This window comes from Dendrobates tinctorius, unplaced genomic scaffold, assembly GCF_039654945.1.
Source record: "Dendrobates tinctorius isolate UK_male_01 unplaced genomic scaffold, ASM3965494v1 ptg000016l, whole genome shotgun sequence".
Classification (NCBI taxonomy): domain Eukaryota; kingdom Metazoa; phylum Chordata; class Amphibia; order Anura; family Dendrobatidae; genus Dendrobates; species Dendrobates tinctorius.
In genome coordinates this window covers 46,104,038-46,129,547 of record NW_027361684.1, presented here as the reverse complement: position 1 = coordinate 46,129,547, position 25,510 = coordinate 46,104,038, and the positions used below count along the sequence as shown (strand labels likewise).

The following is a 25,510-nucleotide window of genomic DNA, read 5'->3' as shown; positions in this document are numbered from 1 at the left end:
ACAGGCAACAACAAAAATAGAATTTTCTTTCTTTATTGACAAAATAATAACTGCAACATCCTATTGGTGTATAAGCGCAGCATTTCTTTTCTTGCCTCGTTCCTCTGTGCTGTGCATGTGTAGAGACAGGAGAAGTGCAAACCCTGCTCGTCTCTAGCTGGGAAGCAGGTGCTGCAGCATAAGTCTCCCACTATCCTGTCTGCCAAGGAGATATGAGCCACCTCACTTATCATCTGAAGAAGTGGATGACAAAGGGGAAATTAAACCCAGATTCCTGCAGATCGTCATCCTGGAATCAGAGGTGTTTCTCATTCCCTCTAATTTGCAGACACGTGTAGCCAGAAATGACCAGATCCAGTAAGAGAAATAACACTAGAAAAAAAAATGCACAGAACGTGTATGTGTGATAAAGTGCGGCATAACATAATAAAGGCGTACGACTAGGTGTGTATATGGCAATACAGAGCAATCGAGCTTCCCGTGTGGGCACTTTGGCCAGGCTGCAGTGACAGCGGCCCTGACAATGCTGGGCATCTGCAACGTACAGTTAGGAGGCAACAGGCTTCTTGGTGCTTACAGCGGTCAGTGTGATATGTTGGGGGACTAAGATCCTAAAATCTCACCTGTAACTTATCCTCCTCTTTCACTAGTTCCCTGGGTGGGAACAGATCCTTGGCTTGGATATATTCCAGACTGGGGGGTTCTTCACCCTGAAAAAAGCAAGGTAAGAAAAGTGATTTATGTAGGGCACCAATTCTATCATACGCTTCTAGGTTTCGTGTTCCTCTTAGAGTCAATGGGAGATAAACTGTTGAAGAGTGACTCGCAGTCTATAGGATTTAATATAAAGTTTTGGAACAGTTTAGAAATCCTGCATAAAAAAAATAAAAACATTTCTGTCCCCTACTTTCTGCTGGGGAAAGGCAGAGTACATGAAGCCTATGGTGCATTTGGATTTGTAGATACTCAATCAAGTGATCACCTGACAAGTGATCAAAGTGTAACATTTTAAATTGACAGCACCTCACCACAGGTAAGCAGGCAATGTGCTGCCGAGAACACGGTGACCCTGTAAGCAACTGTATTGCTCCCATTATTGCTCGACCTTTCTAAACAAGCAGGTAAACGAGTGCCGAGCGCTTCATAGGCCACGTTCATACGTTCAGGATTTTACATCAGTATTTGTAAGACAATATCAGGAGAGAACAAAGCATTGAATAAGCTGCAATGTAACCTGTCCAACAGTCTTTATCCTGGTATCTGCCATCAGAGGAGTCAGAACCCAATTATGCATCAGCTGGACCCGTAACATTTATCTAATGCGTATGAGCACTACACCGGGAGCAGATGGAACCAGGACATATGGCACAGCTGCATGGACAAGTCAAAGAGGGAGTCATAATTTTCCAAGTTAAAATTGCAATGAGAGAAATAGAGCAAAAGGGCGAGATATAGGCTTGGATTTATAATTTCCTTTTGAGTGAAGGGGGTGGGGGGTGTTTCAGTAAGGTTTATGTTCCTTTAAGACCAATATTAGCTTGTAATGTTACAGAAATTATATATAAATACACACATCTACATACAATGCGAAAAACAAGTATTTGATACACTGCTGATTTTGAACGTTTACAAAGAGTCGAGAGGTCTGTAATTTTTATCATAGGTACAGTACACTTCAACTGTGAGAGACGGAATCTGAACATAAAAAAAACAGAAAAATCACATTTTATGATTAATTAAAATTGCATTTTGTTGCATTAAATAAGTATTTGATCACCTAACAACCAGCAAGAATTTTGGTTCTCACAGACCTTTCAGTTTTTCCTCCTACTCTGCACTCACTATCTGTATAAGGCCGGGGTCACACTTGCAACTGAATTGCAAGAAACTCGCGCGAGACTCTCGTATCAATACTTGGGACCGAGAAATACAAGCAGCCGCACACTCCGGTCCTGAGTGCTGGCGGCAGTTCCAGGAGGTATTGATGCATTCGATTCTCGCATTGCAGTTGCAAGTGTGACCCCGGCCTTACAGTTGTGCTCAAAAGTTTACATACCCTGGGGCAGAATTTTTGCTTTCTTGGCCTTTTTTCAGAGAGTATGTAAGATAACACCAAAACTTTTTCTCCACTCATGGTTATTGGTTGGGTGAAGCCATTTATTGTCTAACTACTGTGTTTTCTCTTTTTAGATTATGACAACCCAAAACATCTGGATCCCAGAAACTCTCAGCTTTTATGCACACACTGATTACAAGCAAACAGGTCACAGGTGAGGATGTTACCTTTAGTAGCTATTCCAACCCATTTGTGTCAACCTCTGTGCATGTTATCAGGCCAAAATCACCAGGGTATGTGAACTTTTGATCAGGGTCATAGGATGTTTTGGGTTGTTATTATGATTTAAAAAGAGAAAACACAGTAGTATGACAATAAATTGCTTCATCCAATCACTAGCCATGAGCGGAGAAAAAGTTTTGTTGTCATCATTCATATTCTCTGAAAAAAGGCCAAGATAGCAAAAATTTTGCCGGGGTATGTAAACTTTTGAGCACAACTGTAATTGCCCGTTTGACCTCGTTACCTGTATAAAAGACATCTGTCCACACACAATCACAATCCATCCTCTCCACAATGGCCAAGACCAAAGAGCTGATTAAAGAACACCAGGGACAAAATTGTAGACCTGCACAAGGCTAGGATGGGTTACAGAACAATAGGCAAGCAGTTTGGGGAGAAGGCAACAACTGTTAGCACAATTATTAGAAAATGGAAGAAGCACAAGATGACCGCCAATCTTCCTCATTCTGGGGCTCCACGCAAGATCTCGCCTTGTTGGGTAAGTATGATTCTGAGAAAGGTCAGGAATTAGTCCAGAACTACACGGGAGGACCTAGTCAATGACCTGAAGAGAGCTGGAACCACCGTCTCAAACATTACCGTTAGTAGCACTACGCCATCGTGGATTAAAATCCTGCAGGGCACACAAGGTCCCCCTGCTCAGGCCAGCATATGTCCAAGCCTGTTTGAAGTTCACCATCGGTGATCTGGATAACCCAGAGGAGACATGGGAGAAGGTCATGTAGTCAGATGAGACCAAAATTTCACTCGCCGTGAGTGGAGGAAGAAGGATGAGTACAACCCCAAAACATAGTCCCAACCGTGAAGCATGGTGGGAGGGAAACATCATACTTTGGAGGGGTACTGTTCTGCAAAAGAAACAGGATGACGGCAAATTTTTGAAGGGAGGGATGGAAGGGTCTTGTATCGTAAGATTTTGGCCAACAACCTACTTTCTTCAGCAAGAGCATTGAAGATCGGTCGTGGCTGGGCCTTTCAGCATGACAATGACCCAAAACACAGCCAGGACAACTAAGGAATGGCTCCATAAGAAGCATTTCAAGATCCTGGAGTGACATAGCCAGTCTTCAGATGTGAACACAATAGAAAATCTTTGGAAGGAGCTGAAACTCAATGTTGCCCAGCAACAGCCCCGAAACCAGAAATATCTGAAGATATGTATGGTGGAGTGGGCCATAATCCCTGCTGCAGTGTGTGCAAACTTGGTCAAGTAACATCTGACCTCTGAAAATGTAAACAAAGGAAGACAAAAGAAGAAAAAAAAAAAAAAAAAAAAAGACAGGGTTGGACTTCTTGCACCTTGTTTGTCACAGTACCCTAAAGGTTGAAATTCAAGGCTATTCACGTATCTTATTGCACTGCGACGCAACAGCGGCACTGAGCAAACTTGGTTGTGCAACAGGAGTAGCGGCCAAAGTCACAGCGTTACCCCAGCAAGAATACTTCACCAACAGGTCTCATGTCTATTACAGTTCAAGATATCTACAGAGAATAGGTCATCAAGACGATGCGGCATGAGAGAATGTGTCAGTCAATTCATGGTGCCCAAATCACAGGCAGCATGAATCCGATCCTGGCTGTATAATTGCAGACAAGTATATTTTAGGCAGAGAGGAGATGGGTCTGATGTGGTCCCGAACTTGACGCTCCTCATACCTCTCCAGGTGATTGACAGGTCTCTCCTTATGGACATGCAAGAAAGACCTGTCAATCATTTAAAGCGGGGCGAGAGAGAATCTGTCAAGGACCACATTACTCTCCCCCAATGGTCCCAGACTGGCGTCAAAGTACGAGGGGCGCCTGAAACTTCGAGGCCCACCCATTTTTTTTGTTTCCGTTACAGCATATTAAAGTTGGGTCGCAAGGCTGAAATATGGAAATGGAGAAGTTGGCAAAGTTCACACAACGGCTGTTGCAATGGCTGCAATTCCATCTTCTACCAAGGTACTTTTTCATCTGTGGGAATAGGTGATAGTATGAGGAAGCCAAATCAGGGGAATAGGGTGGGTGCTGAAGCAGTTGGAAACCACAGGAGTGAATTGCAAGCAGCCGATGTGTGAACTTTGCCAACTTCTCCATTTCCATATTTCAGCCTTGCGACCCAACTTTAAAATGCTGTAACGGAAACAAAAAAAAAAAAAAATCAAAATAAATCCAGATTGCTAATGAGACCATTCAACTTACTAAATAACATATTGCATTGCAAAACAAGACCATGCAAAAAAGATTTCATGGGTGGGCCTCGAAGTTTTCAGGCGCCCCTCGTAAAACCTACCTGTCTGCAATCGTGCAGCCAGACTGATTCATGCTGACCACAGTTTGGGGAGCATGAATACAGTCGCTAGTTCCCTTTAACAAGTAAAAACTATCTGTTCAGTCATATGTGAAACACAATATGGTTAGGTTATATCTAATGCACAAGTGCTGCCGCTTCCCTTTTCATCTATGAATAATACCAACAGGTCAGAAGGAATAAATCCCAGATCCGCAGAGAAGATCTATGCAAACCACAAATCACACTAAGAGGGCTTTTCCTTTCATCGACTTTCAATCAATAGCAACGTACATAAATTCAATGGGAAGAAATCCCAGGAGTCCCTTTTCCATTCCTCTACGCTCTGGTGTCATACCCATTTTATTTAAAAAATTGTGATGGAAGAAGCAATGGGGGAAAAGGACATTGCTTGGGTGCCATAACTACTCATGAAATGAATAACGTGATCATAGACGAGTTTACCAAGTAAAAAAATATTTTGATATGCTTGATAATTTTGGCATTTCATCATCCTGCACTACCCCCTAGTATTCACTTTATTAATATATTAAGGCAGGTTTAGGATATTCACAGCATTTACATGGCTATGGCAATAGATTCCCAATAAGCAGACTTGCAGAATTAGGCGAGAAAGGATGGAAACCGGTTCCATCGGCTCTTAAGAACGTGAGCGTAATGAAGTTTTCCTGATGTTTATTAGCCTCCTCACTACAACAAAGCAGGACATTTCTCCGTATACCACGGAAGGTTAAATATCCTGGTGAATTAGTGGGAATGTGACGGGTTTGCAGAGCAATCATTTCCATCCGGACCACGTCCAAACAGCACGACCTGCCAAGTGACGATGTAGTTGGCTGACAGATGGTTTGCTGTCACTGGGCCTAGACAGGTAGGACCTCTGCACCACAAACGATACGTACTTTCTCCAGCTCAATCATGAACACGCAGAACACAATATGCCTGGGAATAGATGCGAGAGGCGAATAAGATATTTACCTACATGAAAGCCTCCATTGTCACACACGCCACGGTGCCCACCAGTGACTATGGACAATCACATCTACACACCCTTTTACTGGGCATGATGGGGATCCCCAGCGCATACAATAGCAGGCACACAAACAAAGGGCACGTCTAAAAGCAGGGTTTTTCCCTGGAAGGGAGTGGTTAAAACTATTCACTACAGAACGCAGCGGAGGCCTGGTCGCTATGAGATGCCAAGTCTAAGGGATCTTTGTGGGTGTGTGCAAGCAGAAAATGCCATGTCCCAGTGTCAGCTCAGGTGTATAGGAGTCCAGAAGCACCCTACCAACCCCTCTCCCAGAACATTGCCACCATGTAGCAGCATAGCAGACTCACAAAGCAGCTGAGCACCGAACAGTGGGGACGCAGAGAAGGCTCAGTCATGCTGGCAGGGGCTGCACGGTCCGGCCGCAGCTCGCACACAAGGGCTGGGCCGGTGTAACCATCGCGTCTCCTCTTCTGCTTCTGCACCCACAGCCAGCTCACTGCAGCCTCTCCATCGCACAGAAAAAGGGAGGAGGTGGAGGGAGGAGCAGGTGCTTCAGCTGTCTGTGCTGCCCAATGCCTCCTCCTCTGGCATGGAGTCAGGGACACACACCCCCTCCCATCTGCCGGGGAACCAGGCCTGAACACTGACAACTACAGACGGTAACACAGAGCGAAGATGTAGACGGTGGTGTTCAGGAATACTGGAAATGCTTGCTCATTTTACCTAAACCCAGAGGTTTATAATTGGAGGCCAGCAAATACTGCACTGTACCATACCATCTGCCACCTCCACAAGGTGAACACATACATGGCATGGGGAAGGTCCAAGCCTACAGAGACATGGTGACCACAGATCCAGGAGTACCCCACAGAGACATGGTGACCACAGATCCAGGAGTACCCCACACAGACATGGTGACCACAGATCCAGGAGTACCCCACACAGACATGGTGACCACAGATCCAGGAGTACCCCACAGAGACATGGTGACCACAGATCCAGGAGTACCCCACAGAGACATGGTGACCACAGATCCAGGAGTACCCCACAGAGACATGGTGACCACAGATCCAGCAGTACCCCACAGAGACATGGTGACCACAGATCCAGCAGTACCCCACAGAGACATGGTGACCACAGATCCAGGAGTACCCCACAGAGACATGGTGACCACAGATCCAGGAGTACCCCACAGAGACATGGTGACCACAGATCCAGGAGTACCCCACAGAGACATGGTGACCACAGATCCAGCAGTACCCCACAGAGACATGGTGACCACAGATCCAGCAGTACCCCACAGAGACATGGTGACCACAGATCCAGGAGTACCCCACAGAGACATGGTGACCACAGATCCAGGAGTACCCCACAGAGACATGGTGACCACAGATCCAGGAGTACCCCACAGAGACATGGTGACCACAGATCCAGGAGTACCCCACAGAGACATGGTGACCACAGATCCAGCAGTACCCCACAGAGACATGGTGACCACAGATCCAGGAGTACCCCACAGAGACATGGTGACCACAGATCCAGCAGTACCCCACAGAGACATGGTGACCACAGATCCAGCAGTACCCCACAGAGACATGGTGACCACAGATCCAGGAGTACCCCACAGAGACATGGTGACCACAGATCCAGGAGTACCCCACAGAGACATGGTGACCACAGATCCAGCAGTACCCCACAGAGACATGGTGACCACAGATCCAGCAGTACCCCACAGAGACATGGTGACCACAGATCCAGGTGTACCCCACAACACTACTCTACAGGTCCACTAAGCCAATGATGAGTCACCTTCCACAATCGCGCGGATTTCCCAACCTCCATGCAGCAGATAAATTTTGCCTCTTTTTTCAGGTTATAATACAATTCAGTTTGATACATTTTATTTGATGTAACCGCACCACGGTCAGTGAACACAAATCTCAATACATAGAAACAACTTTCATTTGGGTGTCGCAATTTCAACGTTGAGGAGTGTATGTGAGATATATCACACATCACTCCTCGACATTGAAATTGCAACACGAAGAAAAAAAGCTGTGGTGTTCTAAAAAAAAAAAAAAAATTACAGAATCAACAGAAATTCTAATATGCAAAAGACAAAAAAAAAAATTTTATTTTGTCAAAACATCTTGATATATTCATAATCAAATATATGAGATCCACACACTGAAATCCCTGCACTTACACGCTTTGACTGACATCAGTGAGGTCATTAATGGTTGTCTGATGAATGTTCAACCCCGATAAATGCAATAAGGCAAATCATTAACATCCACTGCTGGCAGCTTCCTTTACAATTGCCAAACAGGTGCTTAATTGGAGACAAGTCCGGAGATGCTGCTGGCTCTGGTAGCATATTCAGGCCACATAGGCTGTTCACAGTAGCACAAGCAACAGGCAGCCTAGTGTTGTTGTGCTGAAGAAAAGGCTGAATCACTGGTTCCACACCCAACTCAATTTAACACCGATCTGATATGTGCATCTTCAATAAAAAAATAAAAATAGAGGAATCTAGCCACTGTACATAATGCCACTCCCATAACATAACCCCAGGAGTAGAACCAGTATGATGTTCCCTTGTTAAGGACTCCTCATGAAATTGCCCACGTAGTCTAATCAGAATTGATGAATGGCAGCCCTCATGGCATAAAGCATCTCTAGACTAGTCTGCCATGGAGCACATCTTGGAAGTCTTTGGTCAGCAAAGGCGCTGCCAACTGCGGATCTTGATTTGCCAAGTGCATGTTGCGTGGCAGAACATTCCTCAGACAACCATTAATAAAATCTGACAGTATGCCAAAACGTGCAAGTGCGTATGTGTGTGGTGCTAATATTCTATACTAATATAAAAATAATGTTGATGTTTTGAAAATGTTGTTTCATTTTTTTTTTTATTATTTGCATATCTTTAACATGTCTATCAATCCTGTGATTACCATAATTCCACAACTTTCCTTCAAGATAGTCTATATAATATATTCTATAAACAACTTTTCATGTATGTGGTATAGAATTTACTTACCATAAATGGCACAGTATAGGTGACTAGTGAGTCGTACTGCATACATTTCCATTTTGTGTGATATTTTACAGTATTTTTATTGCTTTATTACTGCAGCCGAGCTGCCTACAAAAAGATGTAAATTAACTGTAAAGAGAACCCCTGGCATTCAGAAATAACACGAGAGAGAGACGGAGAGAATATATAATATATACAGTACAGAGCAAAAGTTTGGACACACCTTCTCAAAGAGTTTTCTTTATTTTCATGACTATGAAAATTGTAGATTCACTCTGAAGGCATCAAAACTATGAATTAACACATGTGGAATTATAAAATTAACAAAAAAAAGTGTGAAACAACTGAAAATATGTCTTATATTCTAGGTTCTTCAAAGTAGCCACCTTTTGCTTTGATTACTGCTTTGCACACTCTTGGCATTCTCTTGATGAGCTTCAAGAGGTAGTCACCAGAAATAGTCTTTCAACAGTCTTGAAGGAGTTCCCAGAGATGCTTAGCACTTGTGGGCCCTTTTGCCTTCACTCTGCGGTCCAGCTCACCCCAAACCATCTCGATTGGGTTCAGGTCTGGTGACAGTGGAGGCCAGGTCATCTGGCGTAGCACCCCATTACTCTCCTTCTTGGTCAAATAGCCCTTACACAGCCTGGAGTTGTGTTTGGGGTCATTGTCCTGTTGAAAAATAAATGATGGTCCAACTAAACGCAAACCGGATGGAATAGCATTCCGCTACAAGATGCTGTGGTAGCCATGCTGGTTCAGTACGCCTTCAATTTTGAATAAATCCCCAACAGTGTCATCAGCAAAGCACCCCCACACCATCACACCTCCTCCATGCTTCACGGTGGGAACCAGGCATATAGAGTCCATCCGTTCACCTTTTCTGCGAAGCACAAAGACACGGTGGTTGGAACCAAAGATCTCAAATTTGGACTCATCAGACCAAAGCACAGATTTCCACTGGTCTAATGTCCATTCCTTGTGTTCTTTAGCCCAAACAAGTCTCTTCTGCTTGTTGCCTGTCCTTAGCAGTGGTTTCCTAGCAGCTATTTTACCATGAAGGCCTGCTGCACAAAGTCTCCTCTTAACAGTGGTTGTAGAGATGTGTCTGCTGCTAGAACTCTGTGTGGCATTGACCTGGTCTCTAATCTGAGCTGCTGTTGACCTGCGATTTCTGAGGCTGGTGACTCGGATGAACTTATCCTCCGCAGCAGAGGTGACTCTTGGTCTTCCTTTCCTGGGGCGGTCCTCATGTGAGCCAGTTTCTTTGTAGCACTTGGTGGTTTTATGCCACTGCACTTGGGGACACTTTCAAAGTTTTCCAAATTTTTCAGACTGACTGACCTTCATTTCTTCAAGTAATGAGGGCCACTTGTTTTTCTTTACTTAGAATTTGTATTATGGCAAGAAAAAAGCAGCTAACAGTCTATTCAGTAGGACTACCAGCTGTGTATCCACCAGACTTCTGCACAACACAACTCATGGTCCCAACCCCATTTATAAGGCAAGAAATCCCACTTATTAAACCTGACAGGGCACACCTGTGAAGTGAAAACCATTTCCGGTGACTACCTCTTGAAGCTCATCAAGAGAATGCCAAGAGTGTGCAAAGCAGTAATCAAAGTAAAAGGTGGCTACTTTGAAGAACCTAGAATATAAGACATATTTTCAGTTGTTTCACACTTTTTTGTTAATTATATAATTCCACATGTGTTAATTCATAGTTTTGATGCCTTCAGAGTGAATCTACAATTTTCATAGTCATGAAAATAAAGAAAACTCTTTGAATAAGAAGATGTGTCCAAACTTTTGGTCTGTACTGTATACAGACTAACGGCCAAAACAGAACAGCAGAACAGTCCTTTAGCTTAATGGTCTTCTGGTAGATTAAATACTGTATATATTGGATGTAAATGGCACTGAGTGATCGTTTACTTTGGTCTGTCTGTACCGGTAGCTAAATGGCATCTGATAGGTAGAAATTTACAGATCTGTGGTCATATCGTGCAGCTGGTCAGTTGATGTAGACACTCCCTTATAAGCAACCAAAACCAGCTTATCCAGTTACTTTATTAAAAAAAAAAAAAAAAATCTCTACAATAAAGTTTAAAAGAGTCAAACCTCAGTCATTGTACGGTCTCCCTGCTTGAAATCAAACATGTTAAAAGGAAGTTACCCATTATACGTCTGAAACGTACAAGCAATGATATGTACTACGCAGCGTTAACCCATTAAAGTTAACACCATTAATAATCTTTGGAGTCAGAGTGGCACACAAGACCCTCCAAAACGCGTCTGACAGCAAGCTCCAAGATTCTTTATCTGTGCACCAAGTTATCTTCTTGATTCTACCTGCATGACAGCGAGCTGATCTCACACCTGGTGTGGTTCATTTCTCTATAGGAGTTTGACAAACTGTTATAGGTTCTATAACACTGAAAAGGTACTGCTTATAAGATGCCCCAAACCATTAACACTATATCAAGCTACCACACAGAACCTGGGTGGAATGATATTCCCTCTGGTTAGATCTCTGGAATAGAGTACATTGGTTCAGAATAACTATATTAACTGCTAGGTTAAAATAGGAAGAATTAAAGGACCACATTTATATACAGGCCAGGCACAGGACACCGTTACAATTCATGATATACTGTAAGTATATGCAATGCTGTGGATAAGCCCCCGATGTATCCTGAAAGATAAGAAAAACGAGTTAGATTATACTTACCCGGGGTTCGGTCCGATGGGTGTCGCCGTCCGGTCCAGCTCCTCCCATCTTCTAGCGATGACGTCCTCCTCCTCCTTACTTCTGCCGCAGCTCCTGCGCAGGTGTACTATATCTGCCCTATTGAGGGCAGAGCAGAGTACTGCAGTGCACAGGCACCGGGAATGGTCAGAGAGGCCCAGGCCCTGCGCACTGCAGTATTTTACTCTGCCCTCAATAGGGCAGATATAGTACGCCTGCTCAGGAGCTGCGGCAGAAGTAAGAAGGAGCACATCATTGCTAGAAGATGGGAGGCGCCGGACTGGACCGCGACACCCATCGGACCGAACCCCGGGTGAGTATAACCTCTCTCGTTTTTCTTATCTTTCAGGTTACATTGGGGCCTTATCTACAGAATTGCAGAATGCTGTAGATAAGCCCCTAATGGCTGTGGCTGCATCTTATAGGCCAAAAATGGGGTCACAGATTCCCTTTAAGGATTTCCTTAGTATCGCCCAGGTGGTGGAATTATTGCCTGTTCAGGTGAGCAGATCTAAGGGAAACCCTGACAATATGACCTGTTGGTATCTCTTGAGGACTGGAGTTGGGGAACACTGCGATAGATCATGATAGGGTGTTCTCGGAGTATGCTCGGATAACATGTTCGAGTCCCTGCAGCCGCATGTTTAATGGCTGTTAGAAAATCTCCCACGTGTCGCGGCTGTCTAACAGGCATTAAACATGCAGCCACAAAGACGCGAACACATTATCCGAGCACCCCCAGATACTCTGATAACACCTTAGCCGTGCATGTTCGCTCATCACTAGTGAGGACTTAAGTCATTTGCTTTTCTACGATATACCACATATATCAGTATGCAGGGACAATCTTTCAGGTCAATTAAACGAGCAAAGAAAGAATATATTTCAGGAGTCTGGAACATGATGTTCTAGCTATGGGTCAGAACTCATCTAGGATTCTGTAGCTATAGAGGCAAACATTAAAATTTCTTTCGAACCACATGTTCTCTTTAAAAAGAACACAATATACATTTAGTAAGGCCTAAGAGTTATGCTAGGGATAGAGAAAATCTTCCATGCAATGTCGACACAGCAAAACATGGTATTCTGCAGTAGAATATATCCAAAACATCCCAAAGCAATGGGGCATGAATCGCCTGAGGTTTAACCCATCCACCCATTGTCTAGCCATCTGGGGGAGTTAGCAGAGCATTGTGCTTCATTTGAGATGCAGCTCTGCACAGCCCTGATCTCCAAATCACTTGGGGTTCCTGAGGTTGAACCCCCAGTGCTCAGCAAGTTATCCCCTATCATAATAGATGACAACTTGCAAAAAAAAAATAAAAAAAAAATAATGTAATTCTCTCCGATGTTTGTATGTGCACAGTGATTACAACTAGTTTTTCAAAATCCATCTACAAGCTCAGAAAGACATCCATTTCAAGAGATCACTACTTTTTTCCTACACAGAGAACCTCCACAACATACAGGTGCTTCTCCCAAAATTAGAATATCATCAAAAAGGTAATTTCAGTTCTTCAATGCAAAAAGTGAAACTCGTAGATTATATAGAGTCATTACACACAGAGTGATCTATTCCAAGTGTTTATTTCTGTTATGTTGATGATTATGGCTTACAGCCAATGAAAACCCAAAGGTCATTATCTCAGTAAATTCGAGTACTTTATAACGCCAGCTGGAAAAATGAATTTAAAATCCAAAATGTTGGCCTACTGAAATGTATGTTTAGTAAATGCACTCAATACTTGGTCGGGGCTCCTTTTGCATCAACATTGGGTACGAAGGCCATGCGGATGTATGCAGATGCCTCCGCATGCGTCATTTTGAAGCTGCGTCAACAATAACAAAATGCAACATGTTGCGTACGACGCAGCGTCAAAACGACGCATGCGGAGGCATTCGCATACATCCACATGGCCTGCGTACCCAATGTTAAAGATAGGATACGCAGGACGCATGCAGACGTAGGCGGAGCTGAAGGAAGAGGTGCAGTAGTGGGCGGGCTTAACAGAGGAACTACGCAGCTCTGCCGAACGCTAGTGCGAGACAAGCCTTACTTTCATCTGAAAACACCTTGGACACTGAGCAACAGTCCAGTTCTTTTTATCCTTGGCCCCACAGGGAAGACGCTTCTGGCATGGTCTATTGGTCATGAGTGGCTTGACACAAGGAATGTGACACTTGTAGCCCATGTCCTATATACGTCTGTGTGCGGTGGCTCTTGAGGCAATGACTCTAGCAGCAGTCCACTCCTTGTGAATCTCCCCCCACATTTTTGAATGGCCTTTTCTTAATCCTTTCAAGGCTGCCGTTATCCAGGTTGCTTGTGCACCTTTTTCTACCACACTTTTTCCTTCCTCTCAACTTTTCATTAATATGCTTGGATGCAGCACTCTGAACAGCCAGCTTCTTTATCAATGACCTTTTGTGACTTACCCTCCTTGTGGAGTGTGTCAGTGACTGCCTTCTGGACATCTGTCAAGTCAGCAGTCTTCCCCATGATTGTGGAACCTACTGAAACAGACTAAGGGACCTTTTAAATGCGTAGGAAGCCTTTCAGGTGATTTTGTTAATTTTTCTAATTTACCGAGATAATGACTTCTGGGTTTTCATTGACTGTAAGCCATAGTCATCAACATTAACAGAAATAAACACTTGAAATCGGTCACTATGTTTGTAATGACTATATAATATACGAGTTTCACTTTTTGTATTGAAGAACTGAAATAACTGACGATATTCTAATTTTGTGAGAAGTACTTGTATACAGTGGGTACAGAAAGTATTCAGACCCCTTTAAATTTTTCACTGTTTCATTGCAGCCATTTGTTAAATGAAAAAAAAAAAGTTCATTTTTCTCATTAATGTACACTCTGCACCCTATTTTGAGTGGAAAAAAAAAAAAAAAAAAACAATTGTAGAAATTTTTGCAAATTTATTAAAAAAAAAAAAAAAAAAAAAAAGAAAAACCGAAATATCACATGGTTTATAAGTATTCAGACCCTTTGCTCAGACACTCATATTTAAGTCCCATGCTGTCCATTTCCTTGTGATCCTCCTTGAGATGCTTCTACTTCTTCATTGGAGTCCAGCTGTGTTTAATTAAACTGATGGGACTTGATTTGGAAAGGCACACACTTGTCTATATAAGACCTCACAGCTCTCAGTGCATGTCAGACCAAATGAGAATCATGAGGTCAAAGGAACTGGGCAAAAGAGCTCAGAAACAGAATTGTGGCAAGGCACAGATCTGACCAAGGTTACAAAAGAATTTCTGCAGTACTCAAGGTTCCTAAGAGCACAGTGGCCTCCATAACCCATAAATGGAAGAAGTTTGGGACCACCAGAAGTCTTCCTAGATCTGGCTGTCCAGCCAAACTGAGCAGTCGTGGGAGAAGAGCCTTGGTTAGAGAGGTAAAGAAGAACCCCAAGATCACTGTGGCTGAGCTCCACAGATGTAGTAGGGAGATGGGAGAAAGTTCCACAAAGTCAACTATCACTGCAGCCCTCCACCAGTCAGACCTTTATGGCAGAAAGGCACAACGGAAGCCTCTCCTCAGTGCAAGACATATGAAAGCCTGCACAGAGTTTGCGAAAAAACACATGAAGGACTCCCAGACTATGAGAAATAAGATTTTTCAGTTGTTCCTTTTTAATAAACTTGCAAAAATTTCTACATTTATGGCTTTTTTTCCAGTCAAGATGCGGTGCAGAGTGTACATTAATGAGAAAAAAATGAACTTTTTTGAATTTACCAAATGACAGCAATGAAACAGAGTGAAAAATGTAAAGAGGTCTGAATACTTTCCGTACCCACTATATATGAAGAGTGGCAAATCTTCAATTTCCTAAGCTGCGGATTGCAGAGAAGTTTTGTATAAAGAAGTCCTACATGGTTACAGAACAAACTCCCACATACACACTTGCGTTGGCCTCGATGGATGGAATTCCCTAAAGTAATTTCACCCGATTTCCTCAAATTATTTAAAAATTCCCCTTTTTCTTGTAATTGTTCATGTAAGTACAAAATACACAGAAGCTACCTAACATTAGCAAAGGCTTCATAACGCTCACAAACAGCTTAAAAAAGTGTGGCAGGTAGATGCTTCTTGGAACTCTAAGCTGGCCACAGACCATTAATATTGGTCAACAGAAGGCTTGTTAATTGGATCGTTATATCCCCAGACTCAAGCATACACACACAGGAATGCTCTGTTCAGCTGAGCCTACATGTGTTCTCTTTAGGAAAAGGGGAATTTGCAGTTTCTAGACACATTAGGCGGTGGCTTGTCTCCCTTGATGACAACGAATCAAGAGAATGTTAAACTGGTGGACAACTTCCAAGTCTCCTCCAATGAATGTTGATAACAGGACACTCAAGCAAAAAAGGAAGCACACTGTAGCACCACAACATGCAAATATGAAAAATGAATTGCATTACTGCATTAGAAATATTAAAAATTGAGAAAGTTTAGCGCATAAAATGGCCAAGTTATGTGTACCTGGAAGCCACGTTAAGGCATTTCTCGTTTTCCAGGTCCCTGTCTATGCCAATCCTCAGTCTTATGGCCAAGGTACACATAACTTGGCCATTTTATGAGCTAAACTTTCACAATTTTTCATATTTCTAATGCAGTAATGCAATTCATTTTTCATATTTGCATGTTATGGCGCTACAGTGTGCTTCCTTTTTTGCTTGAATGTATATGAGTTGTTGACTCTAGGTTAAGCACCTGTTCACACTATGCTTGGATGTGACGGTCAGTTTTTGAAATTTGTATTCATTTACTTTCTGACTGAGCACTCCACCTGTTAGCCACAGGCGCTTTTAATCAAAGCAGGGCCGCTTCCCCTCCACAGAGATATAGACTTCAGTATAAACAGAGGATTTTTCATAGGTTCCCATTCAGATGGAGACTTCAGTCTTAGTGAGGATTTGCATAAAATAGGGACCTAGAAAACGAGAAATGCCTTAACGTGGCTTCCAGGTACACATAACTTGGCCATTTTATGCGCCAAACGTTATCAATTTTTCATATTTCTAATGCAGTAATGCAATTCATTTTTCATATTTGCATGTTATGGCGCTACAGTGTGCTTCCTTTTTTGCTTAAATGTATATGAGTTGGTGACTCTAGGTTAAGCACCTGTTCACACTATGCTTGGATGTGACGGTCAGTTATTGATAACAGGACACTGGCAGGGGACACAGTACCAAACTTCTTGTTCTGGGAGGAAATTGTAGGTTTTCATTGTTTCTTAAAATTAATGAGCCCAGGGTGGTGTAACTTTCAAAGTAGTGAATAGCCCCTTTAAAAACAAATGATATTAGTTGCAGAATTTGTGCTACACTTGAACAACGTGTGTCCATATACATTAGATATAGTCAAGTCAGCAAATTGTGTGTGACTGGTCCACTGGACCACACAAACATACCCTCATGCCAGACTTAGACCCCCAAGTATTTAGTCCGTATGCTGCCCGTGTACTCCACCGACAACAGACTGATCCAATTACCAATGTGCACACCAATGATTTTTCGCCTTATGCAATTTCTCGATAAACAGCACATTCTTTAGATATAATTACTCATGTGGGTAAAGTTTAATAACCATATAAAGCCAATCTTTGTCTACAGTCATAAAATACCGGAGGTCAAGGATACATGGGAGGACACAGGCGTGCCAGGCACGTTAGGACTCCTTTACTGGAAATCCCTTATTTTTTTGTTTAATAGAAAGTGAAATTTTTTGCCAAACTAAGGTACACACAATTTTAAAGCAAGATGTTACATGACCTGATGGTATAGTTCTACAGGGGTGATAATATGTTTGTAAAACAGGTTATTTGGTAAGATTTTAGCCTGGCCCAAGCCTAAGCAATGGAGCCCAGACAAGGCCAAGTATGAGAAGATACCAAGATATGTTACTATGTAGCCACTAGCCAGGAACAGCAAAAAGGAGTTTTAAAGGCATCTATTGTTGAGCCGCTAACCTTTAAAAGAACATCTTTATTTGGAGGTCAGATCGCCTTTTTTCACACAAGAATAGAGAAGCATTTACAGCGACATTCACTTTACTATCCTGCAAAATAATCATGTGCAGCCACACTACTTCTGCAGACAATCACTGGTTTTACAGTACTAGGACAAACATGATAGCATCACTGCTGAGGCTTGTGATTGGCTGCACAGTCACATGGATGCATCTGATGTCATCACTGCTGAGGCGTGTGATTGGCTGGGCAGTCACATGGATGCATCTGATGTAATCACTGCTGAGGCGTGTGATTGGCTGAGCAGTCACATGGATGCATCTGATGTCATCACTGATGAGGGTTGTGATTGGCTGAGCAGTCACATGGATGCATCTGATGTCATCACTGCTGAGGCTTGTGATTGGCTGAGCAGTCACATGGATGCATCTGATGTCATCACTGCTGAGGCTTGTGATTGGCTGAGCAGTCACATGGATGCATCTGATGTCATCACTGCTGAGGCTTGTGATTGGCTGAGCAGTCACATGGATGCATCTGATGTCATCACTGCTGAGGCTTGTGATTGGCTGCACAGTCACATGGATGCATCTGATGTCATCACTGCTGAGGCTTGTGATTGGCTGAGCAGTCACATGGATGCATCTGATGTCATCACTGCTGAGGCTTGTGATTGGCTGCATAGTCACATGGATGCATCTGATGTCATCACTGCTGAGGCTTGTGATTGGCTGCAGTCACATGGATGCATCTGATGTCATCACTGCTGAGGCTTGTGATTGGCTGAGCAGTCACATGGATGCATCTGATGTCATCACTGCTGAGGCTTGTGATTGGCTGCATAGTCACATGGTTGAATCTGATATCATCACTGCTGAGGAGGCAGGAGCCATCGCAGTAAAGGGGGTGTTGGGGCTGATTTGGTGAGCACTTATCTTTTTTGTTATTCTAACACATTCTGCTGTTAGCCATTTTTTTTTAAACCCCCACAAACCTCTGATTTTGTCTGACAGCCAGTGTTGGGAAGGGGGGTAAGGCATAACAACGCACGTGATCATCAAGATTACATAACCAGTGCAGACAGATAAGCAGCGTGGAGAAACGCCTGCCTGCAATGGCTGCTCATGTCAACCGAGGTCGATACACACCCAGTAACATTAGACAGACAGACCTGTAGTACATTCCTGCAATAGTCGGAGCTGCCCAGGGTCCTGCCAGCTGGGACCCAGAGTGGATACTCTCATAACTATCAATTAATAGCTGGGTGCCTAAGTATACGTGAAACCTCAGCGCTCACATACTCATGTCATTGTGCGCAAGGAGAAGCTCATGATAGCCTTCTTGTGTCAGAGCAGGCAGAAATGCAGGGGGTTAATAATGAGGCACACTTCTCACGTTGGGTCATGTGCAGGAATGCTTACATACTGTACATTCAATTCTAGGAGGGAGATTAGTTTACTGTTTATGTACAGCAACCAGCCCAGCAAGTTTACAGGGATGGGGGGCGGCCACACAATTCACAATACTACGGCTCGGCTTACCCGTTCAGATCATGCTCACTCCAAAAAAAGACAGGAGTACAGAAAATTAAAAAGAACACCCATAAAACAAAATTAAAAAAAATAAAAAAATAAAAAGTTACTCTATCCTGGAGTGTACCAAATTTAATGAGAAGCAGGTAGTGTGCGATGAGTCACATCCGACAACGCCACCTGCATATATACTGCTCTGCATGAAGGGGCTACTGTCCTTGCATCAGATTGCTTCTTTAGATCTAAGAGCACAAGGAGCTTTTCTCATAAATGCGGTGCCCTAACCTTCACAGCACAACCCACAGAGGCTTTATAAAGATAAGAGCAAGTTCACACAGTCAGTGTTTGGTCAGTATATACGGCACAGGATTGGGGATTGGCTTTTTTAATAAGGAGACCCAGGACAGGGAGTAAGATAGGGGTCATAGCAGATCTCTTCCTGAGTTTTAGGCCTCACTGAGACGTCCATGTTATTCAGAAATACAACACAGATATTACCATCTATGCCGCTATTCACATGTCAGTTTATTTTTTCCGTTAGCACGGATGAAAAGGGCACATACAAGTCTATGAAAACCACGTACCGCACATGGATGGCATCAATAGAAGAAGCACACGTTGCGGATTCGTGTGCGGATTTTTCTGGAGACAATCTGCATCTCTTGGCAGAAAACACATGCTGCTTTCCTGTGGATTTGATGGACAGAGAGACAGAGACAGCGAGACAGATAGCAGATTTGGTTTTCCATAGGTTTACATGGTACTGTAAACCGCCTGGAAAACTGCTGCGGATCAGCCAAATCCGAAACGTGTGTTCAGGAAACTGATCCCCTTCCCAGAAAATGCGCGATTTCTCTTGCGCAAAAGACGTGCGTTTGACGCTTTTTTTTTTCCGCGTGGTTTCTGAGAACATTGGAAAAGGCCAAAAACGCTCAGCAATGCGGAAATTAATGAGCATGCTGCGTTTTTAGCCGCTAAGCGATTCCTAAGCGTTTAAAAAAGCGTGCATTGGCACAAAAAGCCAAAAACGCATGCAAATTAATGTGAAGCTTCTTAAGCATTTCTGCAGCGTCTGGGCCGGCACAAACGCTGCGGAAACGCTTAAAAACACGCAACGTGGGCACACAGCCTTAAAGAGGACCTGTCACCAGGTGAGAATTTGCCAGTTTGTAGTCTCATCTGATCCCTGCTGATCTGGAGAGGTCTCTTTTTAATGTTGCCATACAGTTCCATAAAGATTTGGATCTTTATACTTGGAATATGCTAGGTTTTATAGTCTTTACCAAAGGGGTGTTAGTACATGGTAATAGTGGTAATGATAATAGCAAACTGTGCCACCTTAGTAACCCACCAAACAAAAAAAGCCAATCTGTCACAATACTGCAGATTTATAAAAAAAAAAAAAAAAAAAAAAAAAGGAATACTCCGGATAGCAGCAGGAATAAAATAATTGGAAATAATGTCCACTTTTGACTTTATGACAGCGCCTCGGATTTATTTTTCAGTTTCAGAGGGGATCTGCCATAACCCCCCTCATACTCCACCGTCCTGGACCTAAATATTATAGTTATTAGAAAACTGGGTGCAAAAGCAAATCCCCCATCCCTACGCCCAGTCTGATGTAGGGCACAAAGATTGATATCCCCTTCGTCTGAGACTGTAACCTGTACTTTTATGCTGCATCTGTAGCTTCGGTGTTGTGAGTGTTTGGAGCAGCGCTCCCGGGGTGTACTTCAGACTCTGTACAGACATAGAATGCATTAACCTTAGGCCAGCTGTGTGACTCACAGCTGTAATGTGAGGTCTTGCTACATCCCAGGAACGCTTTAGAGGGTCTTTCTAATATATTGGCGGGCACATGTATCTACGATGTCAAAAAACAAGGGAGATGGAACCAGTTAAAATGCAATAGCCAATGCAATGCACAATGAGGCTCCCATCTCACAGTATATATCACCGTGCAATAGTTTCTCTCTGTATCAGCACGGTCATTATAAATAGTGCACCGACTGGGGCAGATGAGAGGAGCCGCTTGTTAATGACTGACAAATCAAGGCTGCAGCGTGATTAATAGGTTACTGTACTTGTCTCCTTTGGGTGCTTGCCCTTTGTTACAAAGGTGGAAAACATTTGCTTACGCTCAATTATGTCTCCTAACCTTGTACAGTGTCTGGTTTATGTATATTTTCCTCATGTTATGTAATGTCTCGCCCGGGGAGATTACCGTATGTGAAATGCCATCTTCAAGGCATTTTCAATGAGACGCACATTCATGTTATTTTATTAGCAATCTACAGGTGTTAAAGGCAAATTTGCTCCACAATCCACAGACTGGCTAAAAAAAACAAAAAGTTGTCAAAATTTTGCAGCAATTAGTGGAATAATTTTGGAATTTATTGACTACTTACATTTCCATATCTCCCATTTACTTTATAGATAGTAACCTGGTACACGTGATTAAAAAAAATAAAAAGGAGTGAATAGTTCATCCTTCTTAAGGCCGGTTTCACATTTGCGCTTCAGGGCGCAGCGACGGCCTGCGCACGGCCGCCGCTAAGCCCCACCCCCACCGGTAGCTCCGCCTCCGGGCGCATAACGCTGCATGCGTCATGCATCCCCTATCTTTATCACTGAGGACGCAGGCCCTGCGCAGTATGCGTTTGGCGGCGCCTGTGTCCTTTTGACGGTGCGCCGAGCGCAACCAAATTGCAACAGGTTGCGTTTGGCGCTGGTCGGCGCACCGTCAAAAGGACACAGGCGCCGCAAAAACGCATACTGCGCACGGCCTGCGTCCTCAGTGATAAAGATAGGGGACACATGAAGCGTCATGCGCCCTGAGGCGCGGCAGGGGGTGGGGCTTAGCAGCGGCCGTGCGCATGCCGTCGCTGCGCCCTGAAGCGCAAATGTGAAACTGGCCTAAGAACTTGTGAAGGACGCGGGACCTGGAAACTCACCAGACTGATTAAATATATCTAAATATATATGCAAAGATTGTTATGTACATGTAATATTAATGCTTATACTCTGCAACAATAACAAACTACTACTGGTGCCTGCCTATATAGCAGAGTTGTGTGTGTCTATACATGCCTGGCTATATAGCAGCATTGTGTAGGGCTATACAGTGGGGAAAATAAGTATTTGATACACTGCCGATTTTACAAGTTTTCCCACCTACAAAGAACACAGAGGTCTGTAATTTTTATCGCAGGTACACTACAACTGTGAGAAACAGAATATAAAAATTAAAACAGAAAATCACATTCTATGATTTTCACTTAATTTGCGTTTTATTGCATGAAATAAGTATTCATCACCTACCAACCAGCAAGAATTCCGGCTCAGACTTGCTAGTTCTTTAACCCCTTTCCGACAATGGGTGTAATAGTACGCCAATGTCGGACTCCGCCTCTTTGATGTGGGCTCCGGCAGTGAGCCCACATCTTTCCCGGAACATGTCAGCTGTTTTGATCAGCTGACATATGCCCGCAATAGCCACGGGTGGAATCGTGATCCACCCGCAGCTAATAACCAGTTTAATGCTGCTGTCAAACGTTGACATAACAAGCTCTTCTGGCAATTGCGCCGGAAATACACACACTGGTGACCCCCCCCCCCGTCACGTTATCGTGGGTCACCGGTGTGTGATATGATAACTGGAGGTCTCCTGGAGACCTCTATGGTTGTCAGTGCCGGCGATCTGATCATCGCCTCTATGTAGCAGAGCCAGTCGAGCTATGGCAGCTTCTAGCCTCCCATGGAGACTATTGAAGCATGCCAAAAGTTAAAGAAAAATGTTTTTCGAAATATTCAAATATACATACACACATGCATATATACTGTATATATAAAAGTTCAAATCACCCCCCTTTCGCTCCATTCAAAATAAAACAAAAATAAAATCAAAACATACACATATTTGGTATCACGGCGTTCAGAATTGTCCGATAAAAAAAAAAAAAAAAAAAAGGATTAACCTTGAACTCGTTACATGTATGAAAGACACCTTGTCCACACACAATCACACTCCAACCTCTCCACCATTGCCAAGACCAAAGAAATTGTACACCTACACGAGACTGGGATGGGTTACAGGACAATAGGCAAGCAGCTTGGTGAGAAAGCAACAACTGTTAGCACAATACTTAAATAATGGAAGAAAAACAAGACGACTGACAATTAGCGATGAGCGAACGTGCTAGGATAAAGTTTTCTGAGCATGCTCGGGTGCTAACTGAGTAACTTTGGCGTGCTCGAAAAATATGTTCGAGTCCCTGTGGCTGCATGTCTTGTGGCTGTTCGACAGTCGCAACACATGCAGGGATCACCTAACAAACAGTAAATCTCTGCATGCTTTGCGGCTGTCGGACAACAGCGAGACAAGCAGGTGTGGGGGGGACTTGAACATATTATTCGAGAATGTCGAAGTCACTCGGTTAGCACCCGAGCATGCTCAGATAGCACCTTATCCAAGCACGTTCGCTCATCATTACTGTCAACTTCCTCGGGCTTCATGCAAGCTTTCAGCTCATGGGGTAAGGAGGATTCTGAGAAAGGTCAGGAATCAGCCCAGAACTACACGGGAGGACCTAGTCAATGACCTGAAGAGAGCTGGGACCAGTCTCAAACATTATCTTTATAGATTGTAAGCTTGCGAGAAGGGTTCTCATTCCTCTTGGTATCTGTTTTGATCTATGTGCTTATTGCTATGCTGTGCTTGTCTGTAGAAGTCCCCTCTATAATGTAAAGTGCTGCGCAATATGTTGGCGCTATAGAAATAAAATTATTATTATTATTATTATCTTTATTAACAAAGTACACCGTCATGGATTAAAATCCTGTAGGGCATGCAAGGTCCCCCTGCTCACACAAGCACACATCCGGGACCATTTGTAGTTCGTCAATGACCATCTGGATGATCTAGAGGAGGCATGGGAGAAGGTCAGGTTGTCAGATGAGACCAAAATAGAACTTTTTGGGATCAACTCCACTCACTGTGTTTGGAGGAAGAATGATGAATTCAACCTCAAGAACACCATACCAACCATGAAGCATGGTGGGGAAAACAAGATACTTTGGGGTAGCTTTTCTGCAGAGGGGACTGGACAACTGCACCATATTGAAGGATGGATGGGGTTCATGTATTGTGACATTTTGGCCAACAACCTCCTTCCCTTAGTAAGAGCATTGAACTTGGGTCGTGGCCGAGTCTTCCAGAATGAAAATGATGCGAAACACACTGCCAGGGCAATTAAGGAGTGGCTCCGTAAGAAGCAATTCCATGTTCTGGAATGGTCTAGCCAGTCTCCAGTCCTGAACCCACTAGAAAATACTTGGGAGGGAGCTGAAACTCAATGCTGCCCAGTGACAGCCCTGAAACCTGAAAGATCTGGAGATTTGTAGGGAGGAGTGGGCCAAAATCCCTGCTGCAATGTGTGCAAACATGGTCAAGAACTACAGGAAATGTCTGACCTCTGTAATTGCAAACAACGGTTTCTGTACCCAATATTGAGTTCTGCTTTTCCATTGTATCAAATACTTATTTCATGCAATAAAATGCAAATTAATTACGTAAAAAAATCATGCAATGTGAGTTTCTGGATTTTTAAGATTCTGTCTCTCATAGTTGCAGTGTACCTACAATAAAAATTACAGACTTCTCCAATATTTATAGATGGGAAGACTTGCAATATCGGCAGTGTATCGAATACTTATTTTGCCCACTGTAAGTGTGTGTATAATACACTGTGGAGAAACTAGCAATAGATCTATTCCCTCCCTATTTACCCTCGTACATTAAAATTAGCGATAATGACCCCTCCACATTGCATCACCAGGGAAGTTGTAATTAATAGGAACTTCTTTTGTATTTTCTGCTGTCCTTGGGTGGGTCTTATGGTAAGTGGAGTATCCTAGTACAAAAAAATATGGTACATCTAAGAGTAACTCCCATCAAAATCCTTTTTAATGTGGCCAAGCACTGTGCAGGAAACAGGGAATGTAACACACCAGTTCTTGGTGGGGAGTCAAACAAGGGCGCCATAGTAGTCAGATACTATGTATTCTGTGGATAGGCTGTAAGCGTCACCCCTAGAAAAATCTCTTTTAAAAAGATTCTTGCCGCTTGTGGTTTGGGCGGCATGTATCAGTCGTGCAGCCAGGAATGTTTCTCTCTGAAATGCTCCGGTGTTTCAGAGAAATCAAGTTTAAAGATCTGGTCAAGGACTACAGGATGAGAAGAGACAAGGACTTGTCCCCGGTCGGCTTCTCCGGCACTACAGCTGATTGCCAGGACTCCCCCAAGTGTACAAAGAAAGAGACCTGGATCCGGGCATGGAGAAGATGGCTGGATCTTCAAAGCAAATTTCCTCTGAAACGCTGGAGCATTTCGGACAAAAGCATGTATGTCTACAAATGTGCAAGCAGGCTCTGATTCATGACGCCTGTGGTTTGGACAGCATGAATCAAGCAACAGGCATATTTTTATGCTCCCTCACCCTTTTCACACGGTCCAGAGGTGATTTTCTTAGGGCGATATAAAAAGTCTAT

General features: G+C 43.4%; 1 protein-coding gene across 3 annotated transcripts in view; it reads right to left on the bottom strand.

The window, feature by feature from the left end:
* Positions 1-25,510, bottom strand: part of MTMR4 (myotubularin related protein 4) — a 99,659-nt gene that overhangs the window by 51,772 nt on the left and 22,377 nt on the right. For 2 of the 3 annotated variants that reach the window (XM_073565788.1, XM_073565789.1), the window contains exon 3: positions 624-710. In XM_073565788.1, coding sequence (XP_073421889.1) covers positions 624-710 — 87 coding nt within the window. Of the gene's footprint in view, positions 1-623; positions 711-5,993; positions 6,177-25,510 lie in introns of those variants that run through there. The other variant, XM_073565787.1, reaches the window with a different exon arrangement.